The sequence below is a fragment of the Oncorhynchus gorbuscha genome, linkage group LG03 (genome assembly GCF_021184085.1).
Source record: "Oncorhynchus gorbuscha isolate QuinsamMale2020 ecotype Even-year linkage group LG03, OgorEven_v1.0, whole genome shotgun sequence".
NCBI lineage: Eukaryota > Metazoa > Chordata > Actinopteri > Salmoniformes > Salmonidae > Oncorhynchus > Oncorhynchus gorbuscha.
The window spans coordinates 74,383,506-74,400,712 of record NC_060175.1 but is presented as its reverse complement, the minus strand read 5'-3'; the positions used below and the strand labels follow the sequence as shown (position 1 = coordinate 74,400,712).

The following is a 17,207-nucleotide window of genomic DNA, read 5'->3' as shown; positions in this document are numbered from 1 at the left end:
ATTGGAGTCCATCTGTGGTAAATTCAATTGATTGGACATGATTTGGAAAGGCACACACTTGTCTATATAAGGTCCCACAGTTGACAGTGCATGTCAGAGCAGAAACCAAGCCATGAGGTTGAAGGAATTGTCCATAGAGTTCGGAGACAGGATTGTGTCGGATTGTGGATTGTGTACTAAAAAATATCTGTAGCATTGAAGGTTTCCAAGAACACACCTCCATCATTCTTAAATGGAAGAAGTTTGGAACCAGCAAGACTCGAGCTGGCCGCCCGGTCAAACTGAGCAATCGGGGGAGAAGGGCCTTGGCCAGGGAGGTGACCTCTGTCAGGGTGATGGTCACCCTGACAGAGGTCTAGAGGTCTTCTGTGGAGATGGGAGAACCTTTCAGAAGGACAACCATCTCTGCAGTACTTTATGGTAGAGAGGCCAGACGGAAGCCACTCCTCAGTAAAAGGCACATGACATTCCGCTTGGAGTTTGCCAAAAGGCACCAAAAGACTCTCAGACCATGGGAAACAAGATTTTCTGGTCTGATGAAACCAATATTGAACTCTTTGGCCTGAATGCCAAGCGTCACATCACTACGTTGAAACCTTGCACACTCCCTACGGTGAATCATGATGGTGGCAGCATCATGCTGTGGGGATGTTTTACAGCAGCATGGACTGGGAGACTTGTCAGGGTCGAGGCAAAGATGAACAGAGCAAAGTACGAAGAGATCGTTGATAACCTGCTCCAGATTGCTCAAGAACCTCAGACTGGGGCGAAGGTTCACCTTCCAACAGGACAACAACCCTAAGCATTCAGCCAAGACATCACAGGAGTGGCTTTGGGACAAGTCTCTGAATGTCCTTGAGTGGCCCAGCCAGAGCCGGGACTTGAAGCCGATCGAGCATCTCAGGAGCGACCTGAAAATAGCCTTGTAGCAATGCTCCCCATCCAACCTGACAAACCTTGAGAGGATCCGCAAAGAGCAATGGGAGAAACTCCCCAACGACAGGTGTGCCAAGCTTGTAGGGTCATTCCCAAGAAGACTCAAGGCTGTAATCACTGCCAAAGGTAATGCAACAAAGTGCTGAGTAAAAGGTTTGAATACTTATGTAAATATGATATTTCATCATTTTGTTTTTGCTTTGTCATTATTGGGTATTTTGTGTAGATTAATGTGGAAAAAAAAAAATCAATTTTAGAATAAGGCTGTAACGTAACAAAATGTGGAAAAAGTTAAGGCATCTGAATACTTTCCAAATGCACTATGCTTTTTATTTTATTGTATTTACTGTACTACTCAGTAGTGTCCCAATCCTAACTGGAGATGTATGTAACTATTTTGTGTAACTGACAGTCAATCTCTCACTGTCAATGGGAGATTTGAGTAAAAATTCCAGATGCACTTTGCCATTACATAGATACTGCAATTCTCACCCTAACACATCGATACCAATGGGAGACTAAGTGAAAATTCAACTTAAATTTAAGTAAGGATTTGTCCCTTAGAGTAATGTACTTGAGACTAGATGGAAGCTAAACCCTCCTGTAGCATAGGCAGCAGCACTGAGGGGGAAGTCCTAACACCAACGTCAGTTGAAATATCTCTCGTATATGACAGAGTGGAAGTTGGGATTTGCTCCTAAAAGTTTATTATTTTTTTCCCCAGATGGATGCGGTGGTTGCTCTATCACAGAGCAAAGCTACCAAGCAGGACACCAGAGCTGGACCTGTGGCAGAGAAATACCGCAGGGTTGGTCTGGTCTTTCTCCTAACTGTTAGGAGTGGTAGTACAACGGATAGTAGTTTTTCATTGATAATCGTACTAGTAGCTGTAGCAATAGTTGTAGTAAGTATGTTCTAGGTAGCCTTGTCAGTGCCAGAAAGGCTACTGTCCTTTGGGCCAATCTCCTGTTTCTGTAGCATGCGTCAGCTTTATGTACAAGTACACCGCCTGGACAGTACGCTCCTAATAGTAGTGACATTGCGATATGGTAATATTGGAGTAATTATTATACATTTATAGCAGGGTTTCTGTTAGCCGGCAATTACCGGCTTTTGGCCCCCTAAAAATAAATGAAAACTGTTGCTGGCCAAAATGACCGGGAGGAAGAAAATCCCATTGCAAAATATTTTTTTATTCATTAATGGAAATTAATACACCGTGATCCATTGGATGCTAAAGAAATGAGCGCATGGAAGTCAAAGCCTATAGGCCAATGGAGCATTAGTTCTGTAACTTTAATTGCTCTTTCATACTGAGGATTGGTGATTATCAACGGGGAGATTGTTGGAACGATTTTCAAAATCGATTACGGTGAGAAACTATAGATTTAATATATCATTATTTGCCTCCCCAAGTGGCGCAGCATCGTATTGCTTGAAGTGTCACTACAGACCTGGGTTCGATCCCAGGCTGTGTCACCACCGGCCATGACCGGTAGTCCCGTAGGGCTGCGCACAGCATCATTAGGGGAAGGTTTAGCAGGGTGGGCTTTACCTGGTTCATCGCGCTCAAGTGACTCCTCAACTGATGACTGCGGTCATCAGTTGAACGGTGTTTCCTCGTTGGTGCGGCTGGCTTCTGGGTTAAGCGGGCAGGTGTTAAGAAGCGCAGTTTGGCGGGTCATGTTTCGGAGAACGCATGACTCGACCATCGCCTCTCCCGAGCCTGTTACGGAGTTGCAGCGATAAGACCAGATCGCAAATTGGATATCACAAAATTGGGGAGAAAAGGGGGTAAAATACCCCTCCCCAAAAAAATATATATGCTGTGTATATATCATGTTTTAAATATTCTCATTTGCAGTGGATGTAAAAAATAAAATGCAAAATCCTACATTTCTGTGCAGCAGGCGAGGTACTTCTATGTGTGCTCAGGCGCTTGCGCTCCCTCGAAATAATCAGGACAGAGAAACCTGACACATACTCATTGCTTACATGGAGCACTCCAAACAAACAAAAAACAAATCTTGTAAATTATGGTTATGAAATAAACTAAAACTTCTTTCTCACAAGTGTAGCAGGTTGTGAACTCTGCAAAAAGCGTTTCCACTCCGAGAATGAGAATGATACATGACTGTAATTAATACATGCACCAACAGAAATGTGTATAACCAAATGATGTGTATATTTACTACTGGTGACATGTAATGGGGAATTGGTTAATAAAAAAAATATCCACGGGCAAGTGATTCACACAATGAAACAATGAATGCGCAAGAATTGTCTTAACATTCTACTCAAGAAAAATTATACTCACACCCCCCTCTTTCTAAATTTAACAGAGATTTGCATCTCTCTCACATATGGAACCGCTATCAGGTGCGCTGTTTTCCCGCAAATTGCATTTATTGGCTGCTTCCTTACTTGTTCTGTTAAGATGCTTTATCATCATCTAAATCAGATTTCTGTCATTTTGAGCACCGTAGGTGGACGCCATAATGAGTTATGCACCCAATGCATATGGGTTCAGTAAATTCCTCAAATGGCCGGTAAATTAAAATCTTCCCGGTCAAGTTGTCCGGCGGGCACCACATTATATATAGCTATGGTTGTAGTAGTAGCATCTGTAGTGGTAATTCTATAAGTCTATCATTATTAGTTGTACCTGACTAACGAGGAGCAGTAGCAGGAGGTAGTAGCAGCAGTTTAATTATTGTACCGGTACTCGTCTTGCAGCACATCCCAGTGGACAAAGTGGTGGAGATGGTCCAAACTGACCAGGCAGAGGAAGAGGAGCTTCTTGGTACAGTTCCTTCACACTTTATATACTGTATACAATGACTGATATCTGGTTGTCCTAACTAAATTGAATGCACTGACTATTTAGTTGCTCTAGATAAGTGTCTGCTTAATGACAACATGTCATTTAAAAACAAATGTAGATAGGTTGTGGCAGTCACTTGGGCATTCACATTTTCTCTGTAATACATCTCTCATAAATGTAACACAAATGTAATGACTGTAAACACACCGGTTATTTCCCTTTACCCTCATTCCATCTAACAGACAGCAGCATTGTCCCTGACTCCCAGCCTACCATGAAAACAGAGAGTACTATGTAAGTACATGGTCTCTGTCATTCAAATTACAATTGATTTAAAATTGGATTTTGAATCAGACATGTTTACTCATGGAGGAGCTTTTAGACCGTTTGTGTGTGTGCGTGCGTGCATCTTTGTGTGTGTTCGAACAGATTCTCCCACTGGAGGAAAGTGTCTGTATCTGAGATGCTGCTGCCGGTACAGAGAGGCTTCCAGAAGGCACTGCCCAAACCAGGTAATCTGCCCCAAGAACTTCCTTCTCCCAATCCCCTACACTATTCTACAGTTATTTTCACAACATGTACAGGACCTATTTAGTTTTTTAAAAAGAGTTCAACTTTAAATAAATACTTTTAGAATTATAAAAATGTTGATAGGAATACAGTACGTAACTGAATTTAGATTTGAGTAGGTAGTTAGGTAAGCTTTAGTAATCGCCTTACTAAATCCACTCTCATCGAAAGACTCATAACAGTTGCTGCTATTATTGAAATGTCTCATGAGAACCATGCATGCACAGTGTCTCCAATAGACCTTATTCACGCTGCGGCCATTGTTGATTGACCGACCATGTTCAGCTTTTGCGGAGGTGTTCAAATGTAGGCTACAGTGTTTTTGTTCTCCTTAAAATTATCACAAGTATTGCATCGTACGTAGGCTACATCTTTGAAAACAGAAGTCTTTAAAATGTATATTTTTGTAAAAATTTTACCCAAAGTGGATTTCTGTTTTTTCATTGAAAAGTGTTTATTGTTCTCTTGGTCTCATCAGAGCTTTTAAACAAAATTAAATATATATATATATGTATATATATATTTTTTTTTTTTTCTGCATGTGTCAGCGCAGGGGACTCTGGATGTGCCTGCGTTATTGAGGTCATGTTAATCAGTAATATCTTAGAAGTCATATCTAAGAATTACACAACATATACCCAATACACACAAATCTAGTGCAGGAGTGGAATTAAGAATATAAAAATACATGGACGAGCAATGTCCAAGCTGCATAGAATAAGATACAGTAGAATAGTATACAGAATATACATATGACTAGTGTTCCATCTATTAAAGTGGCCTGTGATTTCAAGTCTATGTATATAGGCAGCAGCCTCTATGTGCTGGTGATGGCTAATTAACTGTCTGATGGCCTTGAGATAGAGACTGAAAAACAGCTTCTCGGTCCAGCTTTGATGCACCTGTACTGACCTCACCTTCTGGTTGATAGCAGGGTGAACAGGCAGTGGCTCAGGTGGTTGTTGTCCTTGATGATCTGTCTGGCCTTTCTGTGACATTGGATCCTGTTGGTGACCTGAAGGGCAGGTAGTTTGCCCCCAGTAATACATTGGGCAGACCGCACCACCCTCTGGATTGCGGCTGGTGCAGTTGCCGTACCAAGCGGCGATACAGCCTGACAGGATACTCTCGATTGTGCATCTTTAAAAGTTTGTGAGGGTTTTCGGTGACAAGCCAAATTTCTTCAGCCTCCTGAGGTTGAAGAGGTGCTGTTGTGCCTTCTTCACCATACTGTCTGTGTGAGTGGACCGTTTCAGTTTGTCAGTGATGTGTATGCCAAGGAACTTGGAGCATTCCCCCTTTTGACTGCGGTCCTGTCAATGTGGATAGGGAGGTGCTCCCTCTGCTGTTTCCTAAAGTCCACAATCATCTCCTTTGTTGACGTTGAGTGAGAGGTTATTTTCCTAGCACCACACTCACAGAGCCCTCACCTCCTCCATGTAGGCTGTCTCGTCATTGTTGGTAATCAATTCTACTACTGTTGTGTCATCTGCAAACTTGATGATTTGAGTTGGAGGTGTGCTTGGCCACATAGTCATTGGTGAACAGGCACTACAGGAGGGGACTGAGCACGCACCCTTGTGGGGCCCCAGTGTTGAGGGTCAGCGAGGTGGAGGTGTTGTTTCCTACATTCACTTCCGACCTTCACCACCTGGACTTCCCGTCAGGAAGTCCAAGACCCAGTTGCATAAGGCGAGGTTCAGACCCAGTGCCTTGACGTTAATGATGAGCTTGGAGGGTACTATGGTGTTGAATGCTGAGCTATTGTCAATTAACATTATTCTTACATATGTATTCCTCTTGTCTAGATGGGATAGGGCAGTGTGATGGCGATTGCATCGTCTGTGGATCTATTGGGGCAGTAAGCAAATTGAAGTTGGTCTAGGGTGACAGTAAGGTAGAGGTGATATGATCCTTGACTAGTCTCTCAAAGCACTTCATGATGACAAAAGTGAGTGCTACGCGGCGATAGTCATTTAGTTCAGTGACCTTTGCTTTCTTGGGTACAGGAACAATGGTGGCCATCTTGAAGCATGTGGGGACAGCAGACTGGGATAGGGAGAGATTGAATATGTCTGAGGATGCAGCTAGAGATGCCGTCTGGGCCGTTAAGCTTGTGAGGGTTAACGCGCTTAAATGTCTTACTCACGTCGGCCACGGAGAAGACGAGCCTACAGTCCTTGGTAGCGTGCCGTGTCGGTGGCACTGTTATCCTCAAAGCGGGCAAAGAAGGTGTTTAGCTTGTCTGGAAGCAACACGTTGGTGTCCGCGACGTGGCTGGTTTTCCTTTTGTAGTCCGTGATTGTCTGTAGACCCTGCCGCATACGTCTTGTGTCTGAACCTTTGAATTGTGACTCCACTTTGTCTCTATACTGATGTTTGCCTGTGATTTGCCTTGTGAAGGGAATAACTACACTGTTTGTATTCTGACATATTCCCAATCACCTTTTTATGGTTAAATGTGGTGGTTCACGCTTTCAGTTTTGCATGAATGCTGCCATCCACGGTTTCTGGTAAGGGTAGGTTTTAATAGTCACAGTGGGTACAACCTCTCCTATACACTTCCTGATAAACTCAGTCACCAAATCAGTGTATTCGTCAATATTATTCTCGGAAGCTACCCGGGAACATAGTCCGCGTGATCAAAACAATCTTGAAGCGTGGATTCCGATTGGTTAGATCAGTTCTTTGAGGGCTGTCGTGGTATCAGCTTGAGGGGGGATATAGACGACCGTGGTATTAACCAATGAGAATTATCTTGGGAGATATTACGGTCGGCATTTGATTGGGTGGTATTCCAGATTGGGTGAACAAAAGTACTTGAGTTCCTGTATGTTATCACAATTACACCATGAGTCGTTAATCATGAAACATACACCCCCACCCTTCCTCCCGAAAAAATATGTATTCCTGTCTGCGCGATGGACTGAGAATTCAGCTGGCTGGACCGATTCGGGCAGTATATGCTGAGAGAGCAATGTTTCCATGAAGCAGAATGCGTTACAATACCTGATGTCTCTCTGGAAAGAGACCCGCGCCCTGAGCTCGTCAACTTTATTATCCAGAGACTGAACATTAGCGAGTAATATACTCGGAAGTGGTGGGTGATGTCCGTGCCTCCTAAATCAGACTAGAAGACCACTCCGAGTACCTTTCCTTCACCGGCGATGTTTCTGGAATTTCTGGAATCAGTTCAATTGCCCTGGGGGGTGCGAACAAAGGATCTGCTTTGGGAAAGTCATATTCCTGGTGTTGATGCTGGTGAGTTACCGCTGCTCTGATATCCAATAGTTATTCCTGTATGTAATAACACAAAAACATTTCTGGTCTAACAATATATAAAAGAATACATAAAAATGAGTAGTGCGTGACCCTAGGGTGGTAACACATACATTCTAAGTGATTTCAATGGGTCTTTCTCCATTCTGATTGTTTTATGCTGTTCAATTCAACTTCTCAAGCCCCCTGAAAATGCAGCATTTATCCATTTATGCATTTCCTGCACTCATTTGAGATCATTTCCACACTGCCACGTAGGGTTGCACGATATGGGCAAACAATCTAGGCCTTATTTTTAACCAAATGTTGCAATTTGACTTGCGATTTAGAGCCTACACCATCACTGGTATTATCAGGCTGTATAGCTAATTTCGTTTGTGCTGACTCAGTAATTTTATTAGCTAGCAAGCCAACTAACTAGCGATTAGAATTAGTGGCTAATAAGATTTAGGCTCAACTTGCTAAGAAAAAACAACCTAGCTGTTTGCAGATGTAAGAAACACAAACAAATAGTGTAGGGTTCCCCTACTAAAATGAATCTTGATCAACCAAGAGTCATCTGTTCTTTCAACCAATCGATTGGTCAACATTTTTAAACTTGTATTTTCCCATATATTGACACATCATGTGTGTTTTAATTTCTGACTGAAAAGTTTGAAACTTACTCTGCTGGCGTCTTGTCCCAGTTTATGCCCTCATTTGTAATGCAAACCCGGGCGGTAGTGTGTTTTGGGTCATTGTCTGCAATTGGAGAATAAAAAAATACATTTAGCCTAACAGCCAACATTAGGTACAATACTAGAAGTATACATGTAAATAGGCTTAAACATAACACAATATTGCTATAATCCTACCTTGAAAGAAATGTGGTGAATTATTATGGAACACATAGCTGTCCATAAGGTGTAGGCTACAATATTTTATGTACCTTTTGCTTTGTAAATAGTTAAATTTACCATCAAAAATCAAATTTGGCCTGATCCCTAATGAGAAATTGCCCCCCACACATGGAGTTTGAGCAGGACAATAGACTCTTACCGAGTCCACCAAATGCACTGTTTTCTAACTGTCACGCCCTGACCGTAGAGATCCTTTTTATGTTTCTATTTTAGTTTGGTTAGGGTGTGAGTTGGGGTGGGCATTCTATGTTTTGTTTTTCTATGATTTTCTATTTCTATGTTATGGCCAGGTATGGTTCTCAATCAGGGACAACTGTCTATCGTTGTCTCTGATTGGGAACCATACTTAGGTACCCTTTTTCCCACTTGGGTTGATGGGAAGTTGACTTCGTTTAGGGCACATAGCCTTTGAGCTGCATGGTTTGGTTTTGTAGTGTTTTATTTGGCGTCATTTTGAGTTAATAAAGAAAATGTACGCTTACCACGCTGCACCTTGGTCCAGTTCCTTCAACTGCCGTGACACTAACCACATCTAGATGGAATTACTATGGGAATAAATATCACTGAATAATAGACACATTTGAATAAAGTAGGCTAATGAAGGCAACACATTGTTACTGACTGAAACTTCCAAAGTCATCCAATTTTTATAATAGGATTTGAAGCAATATTCTACCCACATGTGGTCAACTATTTCAGCATAATTTTGTGCTGCTCTGAGACAAGCATGGGGACTGGTCTTGATAAATCAATGAGATTTTTATTTACACTGAATTGCCATTTGGTATTGGTTAGCCTACAATGCATTCCTGAATTCAATCGCTTTAGCCGACATGTTGAGGTTTATTAATCTCTTGAGGTTTATTCACTCTCTCCCTCTCTCCCTTATTCTCTGTGCTGGCTAACACCTCGTCAGTAGCCCCAAGGCTCTCATTCCAATGCACTTCCTACATGATAAGCCATACATACTGTACTAATGCTTTGCGTACATGCGTTGGCCTAGGAGAATCTAGAACAGCCCCGTTCTGTTTTAACATGGGATTTTATGAGCTATGTCAAATGTATACAAAAGTCCGCAATGATTAAAACGGTTACACGTTGATAGTCATAGTCATATGTAAAACATATTTATGCAGCGTTTGGCAACATGCATCTCCGACATCTATTACTGATTCATTCCTCAACTGAAGAATGAGAAAATTAGCAAATGATGCTGCACTGCGTTGTTGTTTCATGTTAAAGACATGGCAGCTTATTGTAATGGGAGTGAATGTATTGTAAAATGGTGAATTATATGGACGTGTTAAGCCAAGATTCATGAAATATGAATTTATGAGTACAAAACTATCATTGAACAATTATATTATTCTATTCAACATTGATGTGATATTAACAGAACAATATACTCTAACTGAGTCCGCTTTCTAACCACATCTGGATGGATACATAACAAATTACTATGGGAATAAATATCACTGAATGACAGAAATATTGGAATAAAGTAGTCTAATGAGGGCAACAAATTGTTGCTTACTGGAACACCCAAAGTCATCCAATTGTTATAATAGGATTTGAAGCAATAGTCTACCCGTGTGTGGTCAACTATTTCAGCACCATTTTGCACTGCTCTGAGACAAGCATGGGGACTGGTCTTGATAAATCAATGAGATGTTTATTTTCACTGAATCTCCATTTAGGGTTTTGGTTAGCCTACAATTAGTGTGTGGAATTGTTAGGATTATTTCTCTCTTCACTTGCAGTCACTTAGTAGCCTACTCCTGACCGATGATGTTGTACAGCGCCATATTTTCCTAACAGAAACCCTGGGGGTTTCGTTTTTCTTTGAATATTAAATAAACACCATAATATTAATCTAATTCATTAAGATGCATTTCTTAAAATCAATCCCATATACTATGTTCTTTCAAAAAAAGGTTTTAAATTCTCAAGTACAGCCAATATTAAAGACAGTCAAATTCTTCTCAAAGATACCCTCTGGTGGTCAAACTAACTAGCATTAATGGCAGCAATAGCTGACACTTAAATAACGTGCCATAGAATTCTGCGGCAGCCCGAGAGGTGTGCTGCAGTACGACACAACTTTTAAAGGAAGAACCACTGTAATTTATATACAGTACCAGTAAAAAGTTTGGACACACCTACTCATTCAAGGGGTTCTTTATTTGTACTATTTTCTACATTGTAAAATAATAGTGAAGACATCAAAACTACATATGGAATCATGTAGTAACCAAATAAAGTGTTAAACAAATCAAAATCGAAAATATATATTTAAGATGTTAGATTCTTCAAAGTAGGCACCCTTTGCCTTTATGACAGCTCTGCACACTCTTGGCATTCTCTCAATCAACTTCATGAGGAATGCTTTTCCAACAGTCTTTAAGGAGTTCCCACATTTGCTGAGCACTTGTTGGCTGCTTTTCCTTCACTCTGCGGTCCAACTAATCCCAAACCATCTCAATTGGGTTGAGGTCGGGGAATTGTGGAGGCCAGATCATCTGATGCAGCACTCCATCACTCTCCTTCTTGGTCAAATAGCCCTTACACAGCCTGGAGGTGTGTTTTGGGTAATTGTCCTGTTGAAAAACAAATTATAGTTCCACTAATAGCAAAACAGATGGGATTGCGTATCGCTGCAGAATGCTCTGGTAGCCATGCTGTTTAAGTGTGCCTTGAATTCTAAATAAATCACAGACTGTGTCACCAGCAAAGCACATCACACCTCCTTCATGCTTCACGGTGGGAACCACACATGGAGAGATAATCCGTTCACCTAGTCTGCGTCTCACAAAGACACAGCGGTTGGAACCAAAAATCTCAATTTAGGATGTCCATTGCTCGTGTTTCTTGGCCCAAGCAAGTCTTTTTTTGTTGTTGGTGTCATTTAGTAGCGGTTTCTGTGCAGCAATTCAACCATGAAGGCCTGATTCACACAGTCTCCTCTGAACAGTGTTGAGATGTGTCTGTTACTTGAACTCTGAAGCATGTATTTGGCCTGTAATTTATGAGGCTGGTAATTCTAATGAATTTATCCTTTTGCAGCAGAGGTAACTCTGGTTCTCCCTTTCCTTATGGCGGTCCTCATGATAGCACAGTTTCATCATTGCACTTGATGGTGTTTGCGACTGCACTTGAAGAAACTTACCAGATTGACTGACCTTTATGTCTTCAGTAATACATATGTTGAAATGGATCCAAATTCTGTTTCTTTCTTCAGTACTTTTTAAATAGGATAGATGGGCTATGGTATAGGTTGAATGTGGTAGTCTGCCTATAACCAGTCTGAGTAGGCCTATAACTGCATTCCTATTCTATTTAGAGTTTAGTGAAATCAATCTAATTGGAAATGAGCCATTATCAGGCTGGTTAATGTGATACATGTCTGTTGAATTTGATCAAATTCACCCGCCTCGGGCCCCGCCCTACCTACTCACCCAGTCAGGAGCTGCAACTGCATTGCGGCCATGGCATACTGCATACTTTTTACTAAATGGTACATACTAAATTGTGTGCGACGATAAGTACATAGTAAGCAGTTTAACTATGTAGTATGCTAGCATGGGTATTCGGACACAGACAATATCATTCGATTTGAAGAACTCAGAAGAACAGTGCTCATCCATTTTCATTGCCGTCTGCCATGGTTTTAAAAGACGACCGTTCATTAGCTACCTGCACTAGCCGTTTATGTTAGTGTTCATCTGTGAATAAGGTCTACATTGAGGTTTTACTGAAAGTGTTTCTCTCCGGTCTCCAGAACTTGAGAACGTAGAGCAACAGGAGCGTCCGTCGTCTGCCCAGAGAGGTTCTGGGTCGGTCCCTGGGTCAGCAGTCAGCCACAAGCAGCTCCACGCCCAGCTCACCCAGCGCCTGGAGGAGGTCCTCCGCAAGAGGGACCGGGATACTGGGCCCGAGGAGCGAGCTGGAGTCCAGATCAGAGTGCCTGAGGAGCGAGGTGGGCCACAGGACCGAGGGTCCCGAGAGCGAGCTGGAGCCCAGGGAGGAAGCGGGCCTGAGGAGCAAAGTGGAGCCCAGGGAGGAAGAGGGCCTGAGGAGCAAGATGGAGCCCAGGGAGGAAGAGGGCCTGAGGAGCGAGGTGAGCCCACTGGGAGAGGTGCCAAAGTGTCACGGCAGGATGCAGGAAGGCCTGGTCAGACCAAGGGGAAACCTAAGAGCCAGAAGTCTCAGGAAACTGAAGCCACCCTAGGGAAAGCCCCTGTCAAACCCACCCCAGCTAAAGATATACAGGAGAGGGCAACACCAAACTCCAAGGTTAAGGCCACTGGGTCAAACTCCAGTAAAGACAAGGTGAGGATATAGAGTGTGAAGAGCAATTGAATACGAATTTGAGCTTGGTGCAAAGCTGTTTGAATACCCCGTCCCAGTCCGAGTTGGAGCTTCCTTATTAAATGGAGGCAGTGAACTGTAGCCAATGGGTTGCACCTTGCTCCCTTGCTTTTGTACAATGGCACAGTAGTATAACCATTCCATAGCATTGGTCTATCAGTGTCTCAAGTTTAGTAGTAGTAATAGTATATTGGAGTTATAATAACAATAAAACACCCTTTCTCACATGTTCCCCTCATCCTCTGCAGAGAGAGGAGGTGGTGACGGGCACCATGATGAGGTTAATCTCCAGCCACTATGAGAATAGCACATCATCCACCACCATTAAATCCCCTGTAGAGTCTGTCCCTCGCTGGCCCCTTCCACCCACCAACAGGTACTGCAGCAACAGGTACTGCAGGAAACAAAACCAAGTGAACATATAACATGGTAGAATGATGTGCAGAAGTTTGGTCTAGCGCAGCGGTTCCCAAACATTTCCTTTCCGGGTACCACCAAATCACTGTCAAAAGCTCTTAAGGCCAACCATTTGAAAATTTGTGTATATCTTTTAACAAAAAATGTAGAGTCAGTTTCATCAGAGAATGTAATAAAATGCCTATTACAGATGGATGTTAAACAATTTGCATTGTGAAAAGCACTACACACTCCCTTCCCCCAGAGACCGGGGTTCAATCCCGGGCTATAGTGTAATAATGACAATTTTCTTTCCTTTGTGGTAGATCTGTTTTGGAGAAGAGTTGGTTGCCGCCATCGATGGTGAGTGCCTGAGCTGTTGTTTTCTGATTGATAAACAGAATAAGTAATATTCATTTTAATTGTATGAATTTAGGTAGCAGAACGTGGTAGCAGACCGAACAGCTACCTCTGGTAAGAAGTGGGGGTGGTGGTGTGTGTCTATTTGTCAATAACAGCTGGTGCGCGATGTCTAATATTAAGGAAGTCTCGAGGTATTGCTCGCCTGAGGTATAGTACCTCATGATAAGCTGTAGACCACACTACCTACCAAGAGAGTTTATCTATATTCTTTGTAGCGGCCTATTTACCACCACAAACCGATGCTGGCACTAAGACCGCACTCAACGAGCTGCATAAGGCCATAAGGAAACAAGAAATTGCTCATCCAGAAGCAGCACTCCTAGTGGCCTGGGACTTTAATGCAGGCAAACTTAAATCCATTTTACCTCATTTCTACCAGTATGTCACCTGTGCAACCAGAGGAGGAAGAAGAAGAAAAACTCTAGACCACCTTTACTCCACACACAGACGCGTACAAAGCTCTCCCTCCATTTGGCAAATCTGACCATAATTGTATCCTCCTGATTTCTGCTTACAAGCAAAAACTAAAGCAGGAAGTACTAGTGACTAGTAATACGGAAGTGGTGAGATGACGTGGATGCTACGCTAGAGGACTGTTTTGCTACCCCGCAGATCCTCAACACAAGGGCCCGTCGGGTACGTGCTTGGTCCCCTCCTAAACTCCCTGTTCACCCACGACTGAGTGGCCAAGCACGACTCCAACACCATCATTACGTTTGCTGACGATACAACGGCGGTACGCCTGATCACAGACAACGGTGACACAGCCTATAGGGAGGAGGTCAGATACCTGGCAGTGTGGTGCTAGGACAACAACCTCTCCCTCAACATGAGCAAGACAAAGGAGTTGATCGTGGACTACAGGAAAAGGAGGGCAGAACACGCCCCTATTCACATCAATGGGGCTGTAGTGGAGCGGTCAAGAGCTTCAAGTTCCTTGGTGTCCACATCACCAGCAAACTATGGTAGAAGCACACCAAGACGGTTGTGAAGAGGGCATGACAACGCCTATTCTCCCTCAGGAGACTGAAAAGATTTGGTATGGGTCCCTAGATCCTCAAAAGTTATACAGCTGCACCATCGAGAGCATTCTGACCGGTTGCATCATCGCCTGGTATGGCAACTGCTCGGCATACGACAGTAAGGCGCTACAGAGGGTAGTGCATATGGCCCAGTATATCACTGGGGCCAAGCTTCCTGCCATCCAGGACCTCTATCCTAGGCGGTGTCAGAAGAAGGCCCCAAAAAATGGTCGAAGACTCCTGTCGCCCAAATAATAGACTGTTCTCTCTGCTACTGCATGGCAAGCGGTATCGTAGGGCCAAGTCTATCTCCAAAAGGCTCCTTAACAGCTTCTACCCCTAAGCCGTAAGACTGCTGATCAATGAATCAAATGGCCACCTGGACTATTTGCATTGACACCCCCCTTTATTTTTACACTGCTGCTACTCACTGTTTATTATCTATGCATAGTCACTTTACCCCTACCTACATTACCTCAACTAATCTGTACCCCCCCCCCCCCCCCCGCACATTGACTTTAATTTATTTTAGTAAATATTTTCTTAACAATAACTTTTTTTTTTTAAATGCATTGATGGTTAAGGGCTTGTAGTAAGTAAGCATTTCACAGGACGGTCTACACCCGTTGTATTCGGCGCAAGTGACAAATACTATTTGATTTGGAGGATTTGTTAGGGTTGCATAAGACGTGTTTTCCCCTCATGCGTTCACAAGCTAGTGCCTGAATTCTCTCCCTCATAGGTGGGAACGGCAAAAGCCCCAGGATATATGAAGTCCTACACTAACTCCAAGAAGCCCTCTGCAGAACAACAAGGGTATTTATTTTTGTCCAGTTTCATTCAAATTCTCCCCATGCTGCAACACAACCAGTGTATCTTATATCTGATAACCCATGACAACTTGTCTGAAAAATGAATTTAGCTAAATCTAGAAACTGACCTATTCTTTTTAGACAAAATAATAATTGTTTTATTATTTTGTCCTGATCCCATGCCTAAAATGTTGATTCTTATTTCCTGTTTGTGAATGGTATTGTTGATTTCATCCATTGTTTCTTTGTGTAGAGATGATGTCTTTGCGTTCAAAGTTGATACATCTATGACCACTGGGGTAAATAAATATATATTTGATCTACGTAAATCCAATTAATGAATTAGGCCTACTATTTGTTAGCAGACTTGGGTTCAAATACCTAAGCTGTGCTGGTTTGAGCTTGCCTGTTGCAATGGAACCAATAGAAACATCACCAAAGTGCAAACCCACCCACCTAGCACTCCAGGCAGGCTACAGCAAATACTTGGAAGTATTTGAAAGATTTAAAATAGCATTTGAACCCAGGCCTTTTCAATTGGTTCCATCGCAACAGGCAAGCTCAATCAAGCACAGCTTAGATATTTGAAATGATTCCATATAGTATTCTCATGCACAGGTGGATGATGGTTTCTAATTCTCTGCTCTCTTTAGGGGGAGGGGAAAATGTCCTCGGACACCTCTGCCATTGATAGCAGGTAGGAACTATTTGAAGGCAGTACTCATTTGGTTACATCTGACTGGGGCTCTCTCAATTAGTCTTTCCTTGATTCCTTGTATCCTTTCTTCTCGCCTCCTTCTCAAAACTCATTGGAGAAGACATGGGGAGGGACCTTGGGGAGATTCTCTTACAATATGGTTGAGATGGAGGCAAGGAGATAGGATGTTAGGAATCAAGGACAGATTAATTGAGAAAGACCCTGGGTCTCATCTGTGTTGTAATAGTGTCTTCTAGTGTTGCGGTAAATAATCCCTCATGTCAATGTGATGTGATTCAGTGCCGTTTTTTCCCCTAGTGCTACTCACAACTCCTGGGCATTCCCCAGCACTGCCAAGAAGGGCCAAGCAGTCAAGGTATGGAGGCAAACACTAATTGACACAATATGATGGGAGAACTTTTGAATGGAGAGATGGAGATTGCCTCCTTTTGTGTGTGTGTGTGGTTCTCTTATCTCGGTGTGTGAAGGTGTCTGTACTCTTGTCGGGTGTGTGTGTGTGAGACTGTGTGCGTGTATGTATACATTTGTAAACCTGCGTATGTGTACCCATGTGTGTGTGCACCTCACTGAATTGTCGCTGCAGTCCCAGGTAGCAGCTCCACGGCGCCACGTGAAGAAGCACCTGTTCAGCGACACAGACACAGACGCCATGATGGAGATCAGCTGGCTCAAAGAGTCCAGCAGGAAGCCCAAGCCCAAAGTGATCGACTACAGCCGTCAGCCCCGGCTCCACCCCCCTGCCCCCAACACCACATGTACGCTCACATGATACGTCACTTAACCTTTCCACACTACTGAGCCAAACCTAACCGAGCCAAGCCAAACTGTATTGGGCTGGCCTGGTTAAGCATCCACCATAGTTGCTGGAACTGTGCTGGAAATGTAAGGACAATGTGAAAAGAATAAATCCAAGCCAGCACTGTATGGTTTGGTCCTATAGTTTTAATCAGTCTGTGTCTG

The 17,207-nt window shown here is 43.0% G+C and overlaps 1 protein-coding gene across 3 annotated transcripts in view; it reads left to right on the top strand.

The window, feature by feature from the left end:
• Positions 1-17,207, top strand: part of LOC124031891 — a 54,901-nt gene that overhangs the window by 23,427 nt on the left and 14,267 nt on the right. Inside the window, exons 19-30 of one of the 3 annotated variants that reach the window (XM_046343684.1) lie at positions 1,661-1,744; positions 3,673-3,739; positions 4,003-4,054; positions 4,190-4,272; positions 12,287-12,837; positions 13,125-13,252; positions 13,599-13,635; positions 15,460-15,533; positions 15,783-15,828; positions 16,183-16,226; positions 16,527-16,602; positions 16,831-17,002. In XM_046343684.1, coding sequence (XP_046199640.1) covers positions 1,661-1,744; positions 3,673-3,739; positions 4,003-4,054; positions 4,190-4,272; positions 12,287-12,837; positions 13,125-13,252; positions 13,599-13,635; positions 15,460-15,533; positions 15,783-15,828; positions 16,183-16,226; positions 16,527-16,602; positions 16,831-17,002 — 1,414 coding nt within the window. Of the gene's footprint in view, positions 1-1,660; positions 1,745-3,672; positions 3,740-4,002; positions 4,055-4,189; positions 4,273-12,286; positions 12,838-13,124; positions 13,268-13,598; positions 13,636-15,459; positions 15,534-15,782; positions 15,829-16,182; positions 16,227-16,526; positions 16,603-16,830; positions 17,003-17,207 lie in introns of all 3 variants that reach the window. The other 2 variants (XM_046343685.1, XM_046343683.1) reach the window with 2 other exon arrangements.